The sequence below is a fragment of the Camelus bactrianus genome, chromosome 11, assembly GCF_048773025.1.
Source record: "Camelus bactrianus isolate YW-2024 breed Bactrian camel chromosome 11, ASM4877302v1, whole genome shotgun sequence".
NCBI lineage: Eukaryota > Metazoa > Chordata > Mammalia > Artiodactyla > Camelidae > Camelus > Camelus bactrianus.
In genome coordinates, this window is record NC_133549.1 from 20924399 (window position 1) to 20944229 (window position 19831).

The 19831-nt window shown below is 44.5% G+C and overlaps 1 protein-coding gene across 2 annotated transcripts in view; it reads right to left on the reverse strand.

Moving 5' to 3' along the window:
- DOCK1 (dedicator of cytokinesis 1) overlaps nt 1-19831 on the reverse strand; it is a 484307-nt gene that overhangs the window by 296272 nt on the left and 168204 nt on the right. For both annotated transcript variants that reach the window (XM_074373399.1, XM_074373400.1), the window contains exons 25-26: nt 18630-18736; nt 1405-1532 (exon numbers count right to left, since the gene is read on the reverse strand). In XM_074373399.1, coding sequence (XP_074229500.1) covers nt 1405-1532; nt 18630-18736 — 235 coding nt within the window. The remainder of the gene's footprint in view (nt 1-1404; nt 1533-18629; nt 18737-19831) is intronic.

Genomic DNA, 19831 nt, shown 5'->3' on the forward strand with positions numbered 1-19831 from the left:
ATGTTTATGATCCCTGATTAGCTCACCAATTAGTTTTCTAAAGACACTTGGCCATTTGTGCACAGAAGGCCAGCAGATAACAACTGGAGATTGCTCTGCATGTCAAATCTGAATAACGTGAGAACACTCACACAGAATTGAACGTTTAAATATCATTTTAGCACACGACCTGAAATCCACAGTTCCGTAGGATCTTCTACCGATAAAAAGATGCTCCTCTATTGTGCGTGTGATGGGACTGTTGATTCTTCGTCATGAACTTTAAATGTATTTAAATAGACTTTCAAGGTGCTTCCGGACAGGCCGGGCAGGCACCACCTTCCCCATGAGGTTTGCCTACAACCTCTTCAGTCTCGACTTTTATCCAATAAGAAAAGGAAAAGGCCTTGAATGGGACCACTGGAGGCTGGTCTTTGGGAGGCTTCCAAAACCTTCCAAAGGCACTGCCCCAGAAGAGTGGCTGTAGCCACCACTGCAGTGAACTCACTGACCTTATCTCTTTCTTCAAGGACACTGCCCAGGCTCCGAGAGCATGAGCAGGTGCAGCAAGAAAGTGGGCAGGACGGGTGGGGGCGGGGGAGGGGGAGACAGGGAAGGTACCTGGAAGTCCTGCCGGGGAGCTGGAGCAAGCCCTGTGGACCTGAGAACCCCGACCCATCTGGCCGCAGCTGGAGGCACAGCAGGGCAAAGCCCTGCACACCTTTCCAGACACGCCTGGGAAACCAGTGACTTCACATGTGCCCAAATGTATATGGTGAGGATATGCCGGGGGGGGGGGGGGGCAATATGGTCTGACATTTCCATATGTGCTTGCACCAGCTTTTAAGACAAAAAGTCAGTGAAATAAGCATACAATTGAGAAATGCAAAAGGAAACACCACTAAAAAAAAAAAAAAAAAAAAAAGGACAGCTAAGAAAGTACAGAAAGAAACTGCCTGTGGGGAGAGGAACCCGGAAAAGGGGGCAGAGAACTGCTCTCCTCAAAGCTCTCGGAAGCATCAGTGACTTTAAAACAAACAAACAAAAAAATGTGTATGTATTACTTTCATAAAATAAGAATTGAAAGAAAGACTGTGGGCAATTAGCATCCCTTTGTTTATTTCCAGTTTTTAAGATCAAAGCCTTCATCTGACCTCAGATATCAAATCTAAGTCTTGGGAGGCGTGTGCCTGAGAAGTCACAGGAAACAAACTCAAAACAGCATGGAATTATCATGCTTTATACATAAATAAATAATAATTTGAGGATGCGACTCTTTCTGCAAGAGAAAGGGTAACCTTTAAAATTAAGGCCATTCTTTTTTAAATGAATTGAGTGTGCCTTGGTCCTGTGAGGCTGGGTTTCTGGGGTTTGCAGGCGGATGCTTCCTGCAGGGCCCGTGAAGGCAGCCCCGCCGTTACTCACCACGTCCTTCCGGTACAGAACCTCCAAGATGTTACTGAGCAGTTGGCAGCAGGCCTCCAGATCTTCCTGTCTTTCCAGATGGTACTTGAGCTGATCCGTCATCATGGGAAGCAGGATCTCTCTGCAGTCTGCAGGGGACACCGGGTTGCCAGTCAGCGGGGGACCGCCCCCCCCCCAAGATGCCACTCTGCGTGCTAGAAGCTTGTTTCCCTAGCTTGTGACACTGTTTTCAAGCACGTCACATTTACATTCTCTCCAATGTGAAACTGACATCTGGAGGGGGTCAGATTACTTGACTGGCAGGAACCCCCGTTTTGCTATAAGATAATCCACACACATACACACTCACATGTGCGCACATATGTGTGTGTCACCGTGTAAATATACAAGGGTAATTCACAAACACATATATAAATACACATGCACATACATCCCAGTGTGCACGCAGATACAAACACAAGCACACATGCTGGGGTCTTAGCTAATTTTCTGTGCTGAACTGTAAACTTACTGATTTGTAAGTATAGAAGGAATACTTGTTGCAACAAAAATTATTTGAACTGCAGCTATTCTCACTGTTTCCTAGGAGGACCAAAGCATGGTTCCTTTCTGCTCCCATAAACCTTCGAAAGGCTTCTGAGTGTGGCGGGTTCATAACCTGCTAAATTCTCCACTTGATCTGTACTCATTCAGGGACGACGCTCTGCTGGGCTCACACCTGCAGAGGCACAGTCTGCAGAGGGCTGAGAGCTCAGGATCTGAAGGGAGGCTGTCTGGGTTTAAATTCTGACAGCCTCCTTGCAGGGTGATCTCAGGCTGAGCTGGTTACCTCCCTGAGCCTCTCTGCGCCTCGGTTTCCTCATCTCCACCACGGGCACAATGGTACTAGCTACTCATGGTATGAGGCGCAAAGTGCTCCTGCAAGGCCAAGCCTAACGGCCTGGGCCTGGCACAGGTTAGATGCTCAGGACCAGGTACGTGCTCTTACAATGTGACACAGATACTAGTGAAGAGTCCCCAGCCCTTCCCTGGCCTCCCAGACCCCTGGGCTAATACAGATGCATGTGAGGGAGGCAGCAGTGGGGAGCAGGCATTGACCTTGGAGGTGAGAGTTAGGGAGGCCTCCTTCAGGAGGCAGTATGTTCACCTGCTGCGAAGTGAATTAGAATTTCCCACGTAGGGTGGGTAATCCAGGAAAAGAAGCCTATACACAAAGTCAGGGAGACAGGAGCGTATGGCATATTCACAGAGTCACATGCACAGTTCAGGCGGACGGGGAAAAGAGGGGCAGAATAAAAGACTAGACAGGCAGTTGGAGTTCATCCTGACCATGATGGGTGAGATGGAAAGGGGTAGAGAACTGGGAAATGCTGATGGGGAAGGGATATGATCAGATCAGAAGACTAGAGAGAGCCTCTGTGATGGCGTCCAGGTAGGGCAGAGGAGCTGAGAGGCACAGAAATGGGCATTTAGCTACTGCAATAGTCCAGGCAAGAAACAGCAAAGGCCTGACCTACTGCTGCAGTAGTAAGTTTGAAAGAAGAGGCCTTGAACAAAAGCAAATTGGAGGCAGGCTGAACACGGTGGTGGGTGATAAACTGGACAGGAGGGTGGGGGCTGCAACGCCCAGCATTCTCATGATGAGTCAGCAAGGCTCGTGTGATGCCATCCAAGGACAGGAAACTGGGGACAGAAGGGCATTTAAGGGAGGAGTAAAGGACCAGGGTTTGGTTTTGGACAAGCTGAGTGTGAGCTGCCCGTTGGACATCCAAGTGGTCCAACCTCGGAGGCAAATGGAGAGAGTTCTAGACCTTGGAGATTTTCGGCCTTACGGACCGAAGAAGCGACAGCCTGAGGCTGTGATAAACACCAAGTATGTGACTAAGGCCACCGAAGAGGGGTGTGTAGAATGAGGGGAAACTGATTCACAATCAGATGTCGGCACTAGCACAGGGGATGGAGAGGGAGAGATGCGGGATGAGACAGATGAACGACGTCTCCCAAACCGAGGGAGGGCAGGTGCCCCGCGTGGCCCAATATGGTGTCAAGAACAGGCAGAACAGCAAAGCCCGGGAAGCGGCAATTAAAAGCACACAGAGTGCTTCTCAAGACGGCCTCCCGGAGGCGTGGTGGTGCCATTAAGGGACGCTGGGGTCTCCGAGTCAAGGATCACTTGGCTTTCCATTTGTCTTTTAGATAGGACCACAGAAAGGATGCTCAGAAAATTAAAGGCAAACAACAAACCAGACACAAATAAGATTCGAGATGAAATGCAATTACTAATTGTCTCTTCCAGTTGGGAAATCCCGTTCAACTCCAGCATCAGCCGCCCTCCAGCATGAACTATCTGTTGACAACAACAGTTCCGCTTTTTGAAACAAGCCCAGCCACCGTCATGCCTTTAAAATGCAGAGCATGAGAGAAAACGCAGCAGAGCTCTGACACATTCACTATCCTGAGCTTGTTTTTAGGATTTTACATTTTGGGACTTCCAATGTTAATGATACATAAAAGCATGTTTTGCAGCAATGTTTCCCGAGGTTTTCTTTCTTTTTTTATAATAAAAAAAAAAAAATGAACACGCAACATGGGAATGGCTCCTGAAAGTAGGCAGAGACCCGCTTAGCAGACTTCCCCAAGGGCCGGGGTGGAGGCGGGAGTCAGGTGCAGACAAGGAGATGCAGGAACAGTGCTCGCCCTCCCCCTTCTCTACCTTTCTGCGGATTTCCTGTAGGAAGCGATGCCAAGGTATTTTCAAACTCTGTTTAGACTTAATCCCTAGAAAAGGACTGATCGCAACTCCATTTTTCCAGAATGAGTTTTGTTCCATGAATATATGCATTTACTCACTGATGTCCATTACAGGCATCAGAAGTAACGCAGAGACGCTGAAATGCTGTGCATCTTCCCGGCAGGGGCCGGGCAATTCAGATGACTATGATGTTAGAATCACAGCAGGTCAGGGATGAGAACACAGCATGAGGAGAAAGCGGAGAAGGCGCTGTCCCACGGGGACCAGGATGGTCCCTCCATGTCAGATGCTCTTGGATGTCAGGGGCCCTCACATGATTTCCTATCTTCTCATCCAATCCTTCCTGCAATGCCAATGGGTGAACCCAAGGCCCCATGGAGAGGGTCCCTCCAAATGCCACATGAGAGAAGAGCTCCCAAGAGCCAAGACGGGCTGCCAGTTTAAGAGGGTGCACAGGCACCCAAGGACAAAACAAGTCCAAGGGAAATGCCACAAGAAAATGACCTCACGGCAGTGAACCCAGCCTGAAAACGCATCTGCCCACAATGCTGACCCACAGCATACACAATCTCCACAAGCATCTCAAGTCCAATGTCTTTCCTACAGAATCCCGACGTTCACAAATTACGTCCACCCTCAGTAGCTCGTGCCCTGCTGGCCTTAAATTAACCACAACACAACAACCAGTGTAGGGACCACACTCCAAATTCTGAGAACCCAAGTGGCTGGGAAGGTCCCTTGCCTGAGCTGCCTGAGTCCAGCCCTGCCTGGATGCATCCTCAGGGTCCCAGGCAGAACATCTCCAGGATGAGTCCCCTTTCCCTTCCACCTGGAACACATATTCCAGGATGACCACCCTCGACAGGGGGAGAGCCTTGGCTGGCCCTGTGCACTTGGTCTTCCCCATCGCTACCACCACCATCCTGGAGGGAAGTCTGGAGAGTCCAAGACATATCAGTGGGAGAAGTAACAGACCCGAAGACCTGAGCAGGTGAAGATGGACCCTGACAATATGAGTAAGGAAAACAAGGGACTACGTGGGTTTAACAAAGCTATGTTCTGACACAAATTTGGGAGGAACCCAATAGCAGTGGAAGGCCTCGTGTGGGCTGGCCAGCCCAGGCTGGGAGCAGGGGTGTGTCCTTGAACAGTCCTGGAAAATCACAGGAACGCAGTTCTGGACTCAGAGATGGCAGAAATGGCTCTTCGGGCTCCAGCAACCCAGATGCCCTGGCCCAAGTCCATCCCATGTGGCCCCATTTATCTGTCACGCTGGCCAGGCAGGGGTGGACTTCACCATTCTCAGATGTAATTGAGCGTGTTGGTCTCATTTGTCAGAATTACTCCAGGGTGGAGGACACGATGGCTGTCCTGCTCGTCTCCTGCAGCGAGATGCCAACCACCATCTTTGGCTTCCTGGTGGGAACGCCCACCGTCCCCCCAGCCCAGGGTCTGGATAGCTCTGCTCATTTGTTACCCAGTCTCTTTTGAGGAAAAATGACCAAACTTTTGGACACTTCACTGCCATTCTGTCACTGTAGAGACATTTTATTCTCTGAGTCCCCAAGGACATAAAAACCCATCTGTTCTCATCCTTCGGATGGACGCACAGTTTCCACACTGGGCTGTTTCCAGCATCCACAGGATAACTGGGGCTCCAGCTTCACCACCCGCCCCACCTCTGGCTGGTCAGGACTAATTGGGGCCGGGGGATAAGCACATTTCCTGAAGAGACAAAATGAGACAATGTGAGCAGAAGGACTTGGTGAGAGCAGTCCAACGTGTCGTGTGGAGGACCACCACCTCCCAGCCCCAGGAGAGAGCTCCGGCCCCTGACCACATCCCCAGGCAGGAGCAGCCAGGGGCCCAGGCTTTCCTTATCGGCACTGACCCCACACATGTGTGTGAGTGTGCGAGTGTTGGTCCGGGTTCCTGAGCAATGACAGGTGCACGGTATCAAATTAGAGTCTCCAATGAGAAGCAGGTCTGCCTCCCAGTGCTGCCCCAGCCACCCAGCAGCCCTCCCCCCAGCAACAGGAACCTCATTTTATAAAGGACGCCTCTTATTCTGCATTTTACCTCCTGTCAGTTTGTTCAAGAAGCGGTGGGACCCAAGTTTGGAAATAACACTAAAGGTCCTGAAATTTTATTGTAAGTCAAGACAAAAAAAAAAAATCAAGAGCACAGAGGAAGGGACGTGACTTACACACACACACACACACACACACACACACACTCTCAGGCCTGCAATGAACTATTTTAACTGTCTCTGGCAGTCAAGGAAGAAGACTCTCCCGCCATATTCTGAACGTCCCAGCTCAGTGTCCTGAATACCCTTCTCTACGAACAGAATGTCATTCCTACAGCATGACTTGCGCCGACATTCCCAGTAGGTTCAAGACAGACAGCCTAGGAAGCTGGCCACCCAACCCCCAACTCAAAAACAGAAGAAAAACAACCAATGAAACCAACCTTTGTATTTTAAAAGGAAGACATATTTTAAATAAACTACCTGCAGACAACGCATGGAAAACAGCTGCAGCAAATACTTGACCAGAAGTCTAGGAACGTGGGCCAGTCTATTTGACTCTGTTTGTTTTTAACTGAAGTATAGTTGATTCACAATGATGTGTTAGTTTCAGGTGTACAGTTTCAGGTGTGTATATATATATATGTGTGTGTGTATATATATTCTTTTCCAGATTCTTTTCCATCACACGTTATTACGAAATACTGAATATAGTTTCCGGTGTCATACAGTAGGTCCTTAGTGTTTATTTTATATACATTAGTATGTGTCTGTTAGTCCCAAGACTCACAGGGATAGAAAACAAACTTTTGGTTGCCAAAGGGGAGAGAGAGAGGAGAGATAAATTGGGAGTTTGGGACTAAGAGTCTATTCAATTTTGGAAAAGCCTTTTAATCCCATTAAAATTCAGTTTACCCAAGCACATAAGGAAATAAGAAAATCCACCTTGCTCATTCTTTGCTTTGGATCTTGTGCAAGTTACTTAAACTCTCTAAGCTTTAGCTGTCCTTAACCTGCAAAATGGGCATGCTATTGTCAGCTCCCCAGGTTTACTGTGAGAACCAGATGATATAATGTGTGTATCTGACAAATGGTAAGTATTCAATAAATGGTAGCTGTCAATAACAGTAACAGAAGTATTATTATGCCAAGACAGCCTTTTCAACAAAGTACACACACAAAAAAACGAATGCTTTAGAGTTTGTTATCCAATAAGGTAGCCAGTGAGCCCCTGAAATGTAGCCAGTGCCACTGAGGAGTGGAAGTTTTAATTTTAGTCAATTTTATGTAATATTCTAACTTAAATGTAAAACATGACACCTAATTTAGTTATTGGAACACTGGAGCAACTGGGGTATGTGAATCTACTTTTCCGATGGTAAATTTTATTAAATGTTAAAAATGCACATCGAGTATCTGGGATGAAAATTTAGCATCCAAATTGAGATGTGCTATAAATGTAAAAACCACACTGGATTTCAGAGACTTCATATGAAAAAAAAGGATTGGAAAGTATGCCATTTGTAATATTTAGATCAAAGTCATGTTGAGATGATACTTCAGATAAAATATATTATTAAAATTAATTTCACCAATTGCTTTGTACTTTTTTTTTCCACTGCGGACTCTGTAAAATTATAAATGACACGTGTAGCTGGCATTCTGTTTCTGCTGAACAGCGCCGTCTCAGAGTATGCTAGGAAGCAGATGTTAAAGACCCCCCGTGCGATTTCTCATTTTAATGAACTGGTGTTCATCTCTGGAAGGAGAATCAAGGCCACAGCTTTCTCCTGTCAGATCATCTTCACACGTACGTGACTGCAGGCCTCATCAGCGCCCATTAGTCTGAGCCGAGGCTTAGATCTGACGCACAAGGAAGCCAAAACTGGTTAGCACAGTTGTTCTGGTTTTCCCTGCCGAGCACAGAGGGGGGGTGCAGTTGGCCCGTGGGCCCAGACTCCACGCAAATCTGCCGTGGGGATCAGAGGTCCTGCAACACACCAGCCACCCTTCCACACCCCCTTTCCCAGTGTGATCCACTATGATTACAGACAGCAATAATTCAGCATCTGTTCATCCTCAGCTGTGTAGGCTGAAGCCATGATGATTAATGCTCTGGTAATGGGCACAGAGTAAAAAGTATTAATCTTTATAAAAGGTATTCAACAGGCATCATCAGCTTATAAATGTCTGTGCAGAATATCCGTCCATAACTCCATTACAGCCCTACACCAAAGCAAGATGAAAACACAAGGATGAATCTGTCCACTGAAAACATTCATTTTAGAAACGTTGAGTAATGTGCTTCTTAATTTTAGTTTGGTCACGTTAAACAAATGGTCCATAAAGTACATTTAATGACCTTGAGCCTGTTACACAGAACTGAGATCCAGATTCACACTTTTAAGGAGAATTAAACAGTAAGAGCCATATAAATGGGGGGGTGCTTGTTATTCATCTTTTATAGACAATCATCTTATTTATCAACAAGCTAAGAACTCTGTACCCACATGATTCAGTTTGTTGAAATAATTTTCTCCCTCCATACAAATCTTCAAGCACCAGAAATGCAGAAAACAGAGCCAGTAACAGAAGGGGTCACTGGGGCAATCTACCCATGTCCAAATTTTACAGATGTGGGAACCAGGAGCCAGAGTGTAGGGAACAAGCAGCAGAGCCAGAATTAGACGCTTGATCCTGAAGCCAGAGCGCCTTAGAGTGAAGGATCCATGCATGTGCACGTGTGTGTAAACGTGTAGGATTCAGGTATCTTTCCATGTCAAACGCAGACTGAATTTTTTCCAAGAATCATTTCAATTCACTGTAAGTCGTGACCATCAGCAGGACTGGGAGGATAAATTCACATCAAGTAGCCCCAAGTATGTCAATTTTCTTTTCTGAACTTTAGTTTCTTTGCTTGTAAAATGGAGTAACTACAACCGCCCTGCACTGTGTTTCTATTTCTATTGACGGGTAGCACCTGTGTAAGTATTCTGGTCAGAAAATCCTCAGCACCACTTGGCTGAGCGCTGAAATGATTGAAGTAAGATAATCTGTGAGTCAGCTTTGAGGTACCCAATGTCACAGAATTTTAATTGAGAAGGTGACAAAGCAATTAAAGATATCTTGAAATTGGAAAGTAACATGGCAAGATACAGATTGCAGAACAGGAAAAAGAAACTGGTCTAAGATACATCTTCTGGATGAAGCCACTGGGCCTAGTGAAAAGCGTGTCATCTTTTGAAAGAAGGGAGTGGGGCAGCAGATATTTGGGGTGCTTTAGTTTGGAGAACTATAATAATCATGGTTAAATGTCCATTAGTAATAACACTTTGTCAGAAGAAAGAAATAAAAGAACCAATGGAGAAAAATCTCAAATGAGTCCCATTTATATGCAGATGAAAACATGATAAAGACTCAAGTAAAATGCCAGGGAAGATAATGTCCGACATACTGGTGAGGCCAGGAATCTCCAGGTGGATGGAAATCCATTAGGAAGGTTGCTTGATATGTATAGAAGGAACTCTACAAGTCTGCCCTCTTTGGACAGAATCTTACTATGTGGGGGATGAGAAAACAAAGGGAGGAAAACAGGTGTGTATTCTTTTACCCAGGAGAGTGGAGGTAGCCAAGAATAATGGTCTTGGCCAGTGTGGCCCAGCACACACTCCTCTACTGGTTGCCCCCACAATGAGCTATATAGTTAGGAAACAATGTTAAAACCATATGGTCTGTCCACTCCATCTTAAGGGAAGGTCTGTGTCCTCAGGGAGGGGTTCATGCAACAGAAAAAAAATAGGGTCTAGAAGAACATAGGAGACTGCAGGCTGACCTGGGGCTCCTCCACTGTCCCAGGCCAGTTCTGTAGGCAACATACGGTGCAGGTACAGAGCTAAGCTCATAGGGCCTGGAAGAAACCATGAACTAGAGAGACTCAGAGACTTGCTGTCTTGGTGCCAGTGTGAGCATGATTAGATATGGGACAATCAAGGCAGCCTCTTCTAAGATGGCTCTTGATGCCGCCAACATCAAGCAACAGGGACAGGAGTCCACTCAGAGGTGGATGCAAAACAAAGAGCCAACAGACTATGATAAAGGTTAGAGCAACTACACCCTAAGGAGCTGTTGGTAGTGCCAATTTGACCACAGAGGAAGAGAAGAGAAAAGGCTATGAGAACGCCATGAGCACACAAGCACAGCACTACGTGGTTTATTTATGTTTAATCTATGTGTTTATTTATTTGCATGTTTGTATTTTACCTTGTTCTATGTGGCATTTGAAGTGAACTCAGTTTTCAGAAAGCATTACTCACGGTAGATGTGAAACAGTTTAAGGAATGAGTAGGTGATGGATTTGTAACAACTCCTTATATCAGCACCACGGTGGTGGACAGCTCCCTGCCTGGGATATTGCTCACAGTCTAGGACTTGCTACTTAACTCCTGGGTCGTTATCTGTAAATTAAGAAAATTACTCTTTTCCAATTACACATTTTTAAACTGATGGCTCTGAAGCTAACCAACAATCCTGAGCACATGGTAGATGCTCAACAAATTATAATGGAATTGAAATGGATATAATTAAGAAACTGAAATTGAGTTCACCCTCCAAGATTCAATAAGCCATTTCTAAAATGCTGCACTGTTTTAACAAATGGTCTTTTCAAAAACACATATAATGAAAGTTATAGAGTGATCTACAGAATGAGGGAGGAAAAAAGGTACAGTACTTTACAGATAAAGATTAAATTTTTCTCAAGGCATGAAAAGATAAAAGAGGAGAAAATTGTGTTCATATTCCATCATTACTTAAAGAATTAGTCTTTGGGGTTCACAGCTGGTAACGTTCATTAGAAGTCATTAGCACAACCAGCTAATTAAAGTATTCCAGAACGCTATACGAGTGGTACATTAAGTGATTATGGCATACGACGGTCCCAACCCCAATTTTTCTTTCTGTACAACATCCATCAAGTTAACAGAACTACTACAGAGCTCTGGGTTTAAGATCCCTTTCAATAAAGAAAAACATCTCTCCATTCTCCATGGTGGAGAAGCTCGGGTGATTTTATTTTGATTTCTTTATGGATCCAAGAAGCATTAATAAGGTATATTTTACTATAGGTCCGTATTAAACAAACAGCTTTTCTTTCTATGATTTAAAGCACAACAAATTGATTAACAGGGCAATTTTTTAAGTGATATAAATTTTCTACCTTCGATCTGATCACAATGAAAATAGTCTAGAAATCTGACTTCGACAAGTCCTAAAAGCTAGTCTCGACAGGCACCTGGGCCTTTACCCTCATATTTTAAAGGGCTGCTGTAACTAATGTCTCCACCATTAAAAAGGAGAGTTTTACTCTGCTTGATGACTGGAAGAATCATTCACCTTGAAAATAAGAATGAGAGAAATAACTGAAGCTCTCTAGGCCTACATTTTAAAGAAGCTCCGTATTGTTCAAAAATGGAGCACGAATGAAGTTTCATGAGGCTAATGAGCACTGTCTAAAAGGAGCCTACTTGTTATATTGAAGGAAAGAGCCACAGGAATGGGCAGAGAATGAGGGAATGGCACACTTCCCATCCCTACTCACTGCTAGATTCCAACCATCATGGGAAAAAATAAACACAAACAAACGAAAGGGTCCCAGTGAATAATAAGCTTAAAACAAAGTAATCCACCAATAGTTAAATTAAACTGAACTACTATGAAGACCATAAAGGGTCCCCAAAACATATAAACAGCTCAGACAGCTTAACAGTGAAAACAAACAACTCAATCAAAAAACGGGCAAAAAACCTAACCAGACATTTCTCCACTGAAGACATACAAATGGCCAACAGGCACATGAAAATATGCTCAATATCACTAACCATCAGAGAAATGCAAACCAAAGCTACAATGAGGTATCACCTCACGCCAGTCAGAATGGGCATCATTCAAAAATCCACAAATGATAAATGCTGGAGAGGGTGTGGAGAAAAGGGGGCCCTCCTACACTGTTCATGGGAATGTAGCTTGGTGCAGCCACTATGGAGGACAGTAAAAACTAAAAAAAACTAAAAATAGAGTTACCATATGATGCAGCAGTCCCACTCCTGGACATATATCTGGAGAAAACTCTAACTCAAAAAGATACGTACACCCCAATGTCCATAACAGCATTGTTTACAAAAGGCAAGACGTGGAAACAACTTAAATATCCAGAATAAAATAATGCCATTTGCAGCAACATAGATGGACCTAGAGAACACCATATTAGATGCAGTAAGTCAGGCAGAGAAGGACAAATATATGGCATCACTTCTATGTGGGATCTTAAAATAAAAAAGATATAAATGAGCTTATTTACAAACTGGAAATAGATTCACAGACATAAAAAACAAACTATAGTGACCAAAGGGGAAAGGGTTGGTGTAGGGGGAGGGATAAATTAAAAGTTTTGGATTAACATATACACACTACTATATATAAAATAGATAAACAAGAACCTACACTATAGCACACGGAACTATATTCAATATCTTGTAATAGCCTATAATGGAAAAGAATCTGAAAAAGAGTATCTGTATTACACGTATATGTGTAACTAAATCACTTTGCACTGTAAAATTATACTTCAATAAAAATAATAAACAAATAAGAAAAAATAAGAGGAGAAGAAAAAGACCATAAAGGGATTGTCTCAGCACTAAATCTTCAAATCTTTACTCTCCAAATCTTACACGACCCTACAGAAACAAGCTATGACTCGCGGTAAGTATACAGTAAGCTCTAAAGGAAGTCTGTCAATTGCCTGGTCACGTTCAATACAAGTCGATGGAAAGATCAGATCTTGAAAGGCAAGGAAACTCAGCGTTGATTGCGATGAGCTTTCCCAAGGTCTCGGGTTCAGAACTGCAGCAGAAAGGAGCCCACGTGGGTAAAAGCACGTCTCCCACCTTAACTCAAGGGCTTCTCGCAAATACGTCTAACGCTCCTGACTAATTTAAAAGTTAATGCTCTCTAAGGTTGATTTCTTTTATTCCAATTTCTATAACATTAATGTAAAATGGGGGGGGGGGGGCAAAAATCCTAAATCTTAGTGTCCTGGTGTTTATTTTAACTCAATTACGTTTGAACTTTTCATTTCTATAAGAGAATTTAAGCTTTAATTTTCACAGCTTTTGTCAGATACATGGGCAACAATATAATCACATGGGAACAATGCTACAAATGCACAAATTGTGAAGCTTTGACCTTTCCGTCTCTTTGTGTCTTGATTTGAAAATCTGCTCACTCCATGCCACAGATCCTATGCAAGAGTCATCTTTTTGTGAAGCACATAATCTATTTAACTAGCTTTCAAGTAGTCAAGTCACATCTCCAGACAATGCTTGGAGCCATTACCGCCCATTCATTGGCTGTCAGTGCACAGCATGATAAGGAGTCCAGGCCCTTCGCCTCAGCTGGGGAGCAGGGGCGGGAACACCCAAGGTGGGTTCCAGCCCCTCTGCACATCCTCCCTTCTCTGAAACACTACCATTCACTCTTGAATGCAAGCATGCGTTTGACACCCTCACAAAGCGAGGAGATGCACTAGGACTGCTGTGGTGCTTGGGGTTTGCCTCAAAATATCTGGGGAGGAGCAAAGAGAAAGAAACAAAACTGACTATGACTTGATCGCTTTTGAAGCCCAGCAAGGGGTACGTGGGCATTTGTTAAACTCTTCTCCGCAATTTTCTGTGTGTTCAAAACTTTCTGTAATTTTAACAAAGAGCTACCTTGAGTCCAGAGGTAGAGATGAGCCCAGAGGTAGAGCCCCCTGACCCCACTTCATCTTTCCAGAAAACAGGGGAATCATAAAATCAGAAACAAAGAGAAGATGATCCCAACTTTATAAAACTGCTCACAGCTGACCGTCTGTATCTTACGTCTCTCACGAGTCTTCTTTCTCTCCTGTTACTTCTCCTCAAAGACACCTCCTTCCTCCTCCATGATCAACCCATTCAGGGCCCAGACAGGGAGAGACAGCCAGCTTCCCCGGGTGAACCCAAGACCTCTCCTCCCTTAGATCAAGTGAACTGCACATGCACATAGCTGGTCAGGCTTCCTCCTCTGCGCTGCTCCCTGGGAAAGGAAGTGCCAGATTTGAACACGCATGTCTATGTTTGTCCATCCAATAAGTATGCATCGTGAGCCAGGCACTGTCCCAGGCCCCAGCGGTAGAGGAATAACAAGATGGACGAGAAGGCCATGCTCGAGAACCTTCCATTTTAAGGAAGGACCACAGGACCACAGATAATACGCAAGCCAGGAAGGAACACCCTGCAGTGGTTTCACACTGGAGAGCGGCAGGAGGAGCCGGGGGCAGGGTGTGTGAGGGTCACTTATGCAGGGCAATCAGAGCGCCTCTCGGAAGATGCTCTCTGGGGAGTCCCTCTCTACATTTCATCCAGGTCTACTTTCTTTCGCCTCATTTGACTTGATAATACCCTCTGCAATGAGGGCAGGGTCTTCTCTGTCATTTTTCTACCGAGTCCTCAACAAAAATGAGAGACATGGCCAACATGCACTGCATGTGCATTAGATGCTGAGTGTAAATCTCAGTACTACACAGGCGTCCATCTTCAAGATGCATAATGTCGGCAAGAGGAAAAGGGCAGCTGGAGAAAATAAAGGCCGGAGGGAAACTCATCCGAGGTCACTGAGTTAGCAGGTAAGAGGCAGGACTGGAACCCGGGCAGTCTGACCTTAGAGCCCACACACACAGTCCTCTTCTGGACTGTTTGCTCCCATCACACAAAGGGCTTCAGAAATAAATAGTTCTTTCTGAATGAGGAGTTAAAATTATTTCTAGGAGAAACCAGTCATTCGTTTTATTTTTTACTCAAAGCAAAGGGAGAGGGACACATACGTAGAGAAAAGGCTGATGTGGTGACACCCAGCCCTGTGCTCTGAGTGGCCGGCTGTCGCCGGTGGGGCGGGAGCACTGGCGTTAGCAGTAAGTGGGTTCACGTCTAGGATGTAGGATCTAGGATGGCCAGGCCAGCACTTCAGCTCCTGAACAGTCTCATATTTGGGGGAGATTTCTACATTAGGAGCTCTGTTTCCCCAGTACAGAAGCCAGAACTCAAATCCACAGCCACCTTTGCAAGGACAAGGCAGACTGTGTCTCAGGTTCTGCCGAAGACAGCAATTGGAAGTGAGCAGCGGGAAGGACGGCACTGTGAAGACTTCCTATTGACTTCAGACCAGGGTGGAGGCGGGAGAGGCAGCAGGGGTTGCAAGGTTATGATTTAGAAGGAACACTGCAGCTGGTGCACCTGGTGCACCTGCGAACAGACGGAAGTGACAACAGCCGGGGTATCCACAGCGCTGGACCCAACACCGTCCCATGTGCCAAAAGACACATCTCCTGTTGTAGCCTACCAAACTCAGCCGGCCGCGCCCTCTGCTTCTGCGTCCTTTCAGAGCACAGAAGAGGAGCAAGGCTGAGCCACTGGGGGACCCAAATCTAGCAAGGGAAGGCTTTCCTGCAGAGAAGCAATTCCAGTCTCAGAATTCACTGCCAGCCTCACCGCACCCATTCCTTCAAAGTGAGCCTCTTAAAACTATGGAATAGCTTTGATATTGGAGGGAGACAAAAAGAAATACTTTAGCTCAAAGCAACTAAGTGAGTCTCTTCTATGAGCAAAGCAACACCCAGTGCTGATGAGCAAAGACACGCCCTGGAGCCCAACAGAGGCACCAGAGGAGCCACACAGGGATGTGTTCTGACCGCATCCCCCGAGAATGCTGACAAAGGTCTAGCCCATTCAGAAGCTCATGTAGCTAAACCTACTTATAATACGTCCTAAAAAGCTAGACACAAAAGGAGTTCGTCTGGCTGATTCCCCTGGGATCAGGAAGGAGGGCAGAGACAACTACATTTTTTACAAATTAACAAGAAATGGAACAAAGCAAGAAAAGCACACCATCATATCTCATCAGGAAATGGCTGGGCTTTAAATACTTATACCAGATGCAGCACAGAATAGTTTGCAAAAGGAATGACATCTTTGTCAAGAATAGACCGTCTGGGCGATTTCCACTGGTAAGCCTTTCCTGACGAGGAGGTAAGATGGCTCTTGGTAACTCTGAAGAAGCAGGGGCTTGCAGATGAGAAAAACCAGGGCTGTCCCCACTATCTTCACACAAAAGATTCTTAACACTAGGCGAGGCCATTCTCCCACTGGACAATGCATTCTGAAACGCTTCAAGGCACAACTGAGCGTCCGGAAGCACGTCTGAGCTGCCGATTACGGCTCAGACAACTTCTACTGATTGGACAATTCTGGAGCTGCTCGTTAAGACACGAAGCTGCAGGCTAACTCTGGCTCATTCAGCCCATGATCATTTTGGACGCACATATTTCATACAATCTCATTTACTATGTTGGGTGCAACCGACTATTAAGATTAAATTCCTACCTATGTAATGTCTAGAAACAGACTAAGTTAATCATTCCAAAATATTATATAACCTGGTAGCTCGCTATCAAACAAAGCTAAGCTTTTATTTGCATGTTGCATCATTCCAAAACAAGACCTGAAGCAGTCTGTGATGAAAGACTTAGAAAACCGGAGTGAAAACAGAAATGGGGCATGGTAGAGAAAAACAGAATTGCCAAACACACAGGCTGGCATAATTCCCAAAATTAAACAGTAAGTTTGCCTTCAAGCTTTCAACCAGCTGAAGAAATAGAGTAAGTTTCCATAGAAGAAAAAGTTCTCTTAAAATATATTCTTAAAAGAAGATCTATTTTAAATATTTTTAATTGAACTGTTATGCCTTAGGTCCTTACTCAAAGGGACCTCATCCATATGGCACGTGAAACAAAGTTTTGCAGTAGAAGTTTTGAAATATATGTAAATATGTCCTTACTAAGGTCTTCCCTATGTCAACATGCAGTAACTGCCAAGCACAATCAATCCACTGGCAATTGTTATTTATTGGCAACTATTAACTCAGGGGAGGCACTGGTGGTGGTGGTGGTGGTGGTGGTGGTGGTGGTGGTGTGTGCGTGTTTGCTTGTCTTCGGGTTGGATGGCTGAAAAATGTGACACTAGTAACCTACCTGATAAGACCCAGATATAATATTTTCAAGGGATTGTATTTGCTGGTAGAAAGTTTAGTCAACATGGGAAGAAATAATGAATCAGTGTCCCCACACACCACCTCCATCACTATGCCTCCTTGAGCCCCAAAGTGTCCCCAAGCTTTAGAAGACACCTGGAAAATGAGCACCTCAGCGTCCCAGCCTTCCAGTGAGAGCCTGAAATACGGACGGTTGGGATTACTGTCTTAGAGGAGATTCATCTGCTCTGAGTCCCAGACAATGGTGGCAACTGACTTTCTTTTACAAAAGCAAGAAAAAAGAGGAGATGTGTTTGGAGGGGTGGAGGGGGTGCTGTAGAAAGCCATTCACTCCTTGGTTTGATGTGTTTTCTCGAGAAGAACACTCCTATTCAAATGAAGTCTTAACATTTTCTCTTAACGTAAGCCTTAGCTACAACTGTAGACTCCAGCGAATTTTATGAAGTTAGAGCAAGAAATAAGATTAAAAACATAAGAGTCCAGCAGTCCAGATGGTACAAAGAACAATCCAGACAGACAGTGAGTTCTCAGCAGGGACATCCCGGGCCCGAGCTGCTCCATCCCTGAAACAACGCCACGCATGAGGACAAAAGAAAATGAATGAAAAGAGCCAAACGTCTGGACACAAAGGGAATAGAGTTAAGTCTGTGCCTCTCCGTCAGAATGTCACTCAACAGTCTTCACATCTGCTTCCAGTGAGTGAGGAAGGTTGTGGAATTATGCAAAAGTTTAAAGCTTTCGATAAAACTTCTTGACAAGTGTAAAATATTAATTCAATCTGTCCAAATAGAAAGAAAGTGATTAATAAAAAGGGCAGGGAGATAAAGTGTGGAAATATAAGGTGTTCCTCAGGATAAATGAGTTGAGGAATCATTAAAATTCTTATTCCTTTGAGCAAAGCTTGAAGAAACTCTGCCACAGAATGCAAAGTTCAGAATAAGACAGAACCATTACTTCTAAATTTAAAGGGAACTTGAGATTTTTCATTGCAATCATCTCAGTGGAAGTAAGTGATTGCCTCCCCAGGACAGACAATCGCACATCTTAAAGGCTACAATGTATGCTGATTACCCCAGGGCTTCGGTGTGCACCTAAATTACAAACTATGGGGGTTTGCCTTCATTTTTCACAGATCTGTTACCTATAGTACATGTCAATTACCACTCAATGGTAAGGGCTAAATCTTCCTGTCTTGTAATGGAGCAATTTTAAATGGTTGCAACCTTGCCACTCCTTTTGGCAAAGAAGAGAGAATTCTGAAGGGGCAAAGTCTACAGACAATGACAAATGTGACAATTTAATGATCCTAAGGGTTCCACTCACCATGCTGTGTGAAGAGATCACTGTGAATTATTTCAATCAAGCAATAAAGCTTCTGAATGGTCAGCAAACCCATGGGAACATTCAGGATGAAATCAGTAAACATTTTGCTATAAAAAGAAAAACACAAGTGGAAGAATTTAAGGATACATTGCAGAATGATCCGACATGATACAAGATAGTAAAGAACCACAAACTCATGAAATGGTCATTAAAATTTCCCCAGAATGTTGCAGAATGCCCAATATACAATATGAGCCAGAATCTCAACTGAAAGAATGATGCTTTAAAATGTTATTTTTCACTTCACACCCACTAAAATGGCTATAATCCAAAAGACAGCCAATAACAAGTGTTGGCAGGGATGTGAAGAAATGGGAACCCTCATACCATGTTGGTGGGAATGCAAGATGGTGCATCCGATTTGGGAAACTGTTTGGCAGTTCCTCAAAATGTTAAACATAGTTACCCTATGACCCAGCATTGCCACTACTAGGTATATACCCAAAAGAAACAAAACCTTCTACATGAATCAGAGCGATGTAATTCATAACACTGGAAAAGTGGAAAAATCCGGATGTTATTAACTGATGAATGGATAAACGTAATGTAGTCTATCCATACATTTCATCCATAAAAAGGAATGAATTCCTGACATTAGTAAGACCTTGGCAACATTATGCCAAGTCAAAGAAGCCAGGGCACATATTGTATGATTCCATTTATATGCAGTGCCCAGAAAAGGCAAATCTATACACCCAGAAAGTAGGTGAGTGGTCTCCTAGGGCTGGAGAGGGAGTGGGCATTGACTGGCAATGGGAACAAGGGATCTCACTGGGGTGAGGAAACTTCTAAAATTCAGTCATGGTGATGATGGAGAAGTCTATTTCACGATGTAGGAAAACAAGATGTCTTCAGTGTAGGAGTTGATTGCAAAATAAAAGATGTAATGTTGAATTCTTTTAGGGTTCTATGGGTGTCTGCGTGTGTGCGTTCACTTGGGCACAGAAGACACCAGAAGGACCCGGATCCCAGTGGGATGAAGTCTGAGTTATTCTCTTCTGTGATCTCTTCTCTTTCATCAAACAGGGAAAAATACACCCAGGATTTTCAATGTCATTTTTCTTTTAAATCAGTAGACAAGGTTTTGAAGGGGGGCCCACGCATGGAGAAAAAGCCATGGACCACGAGCAGATGGGACTGGT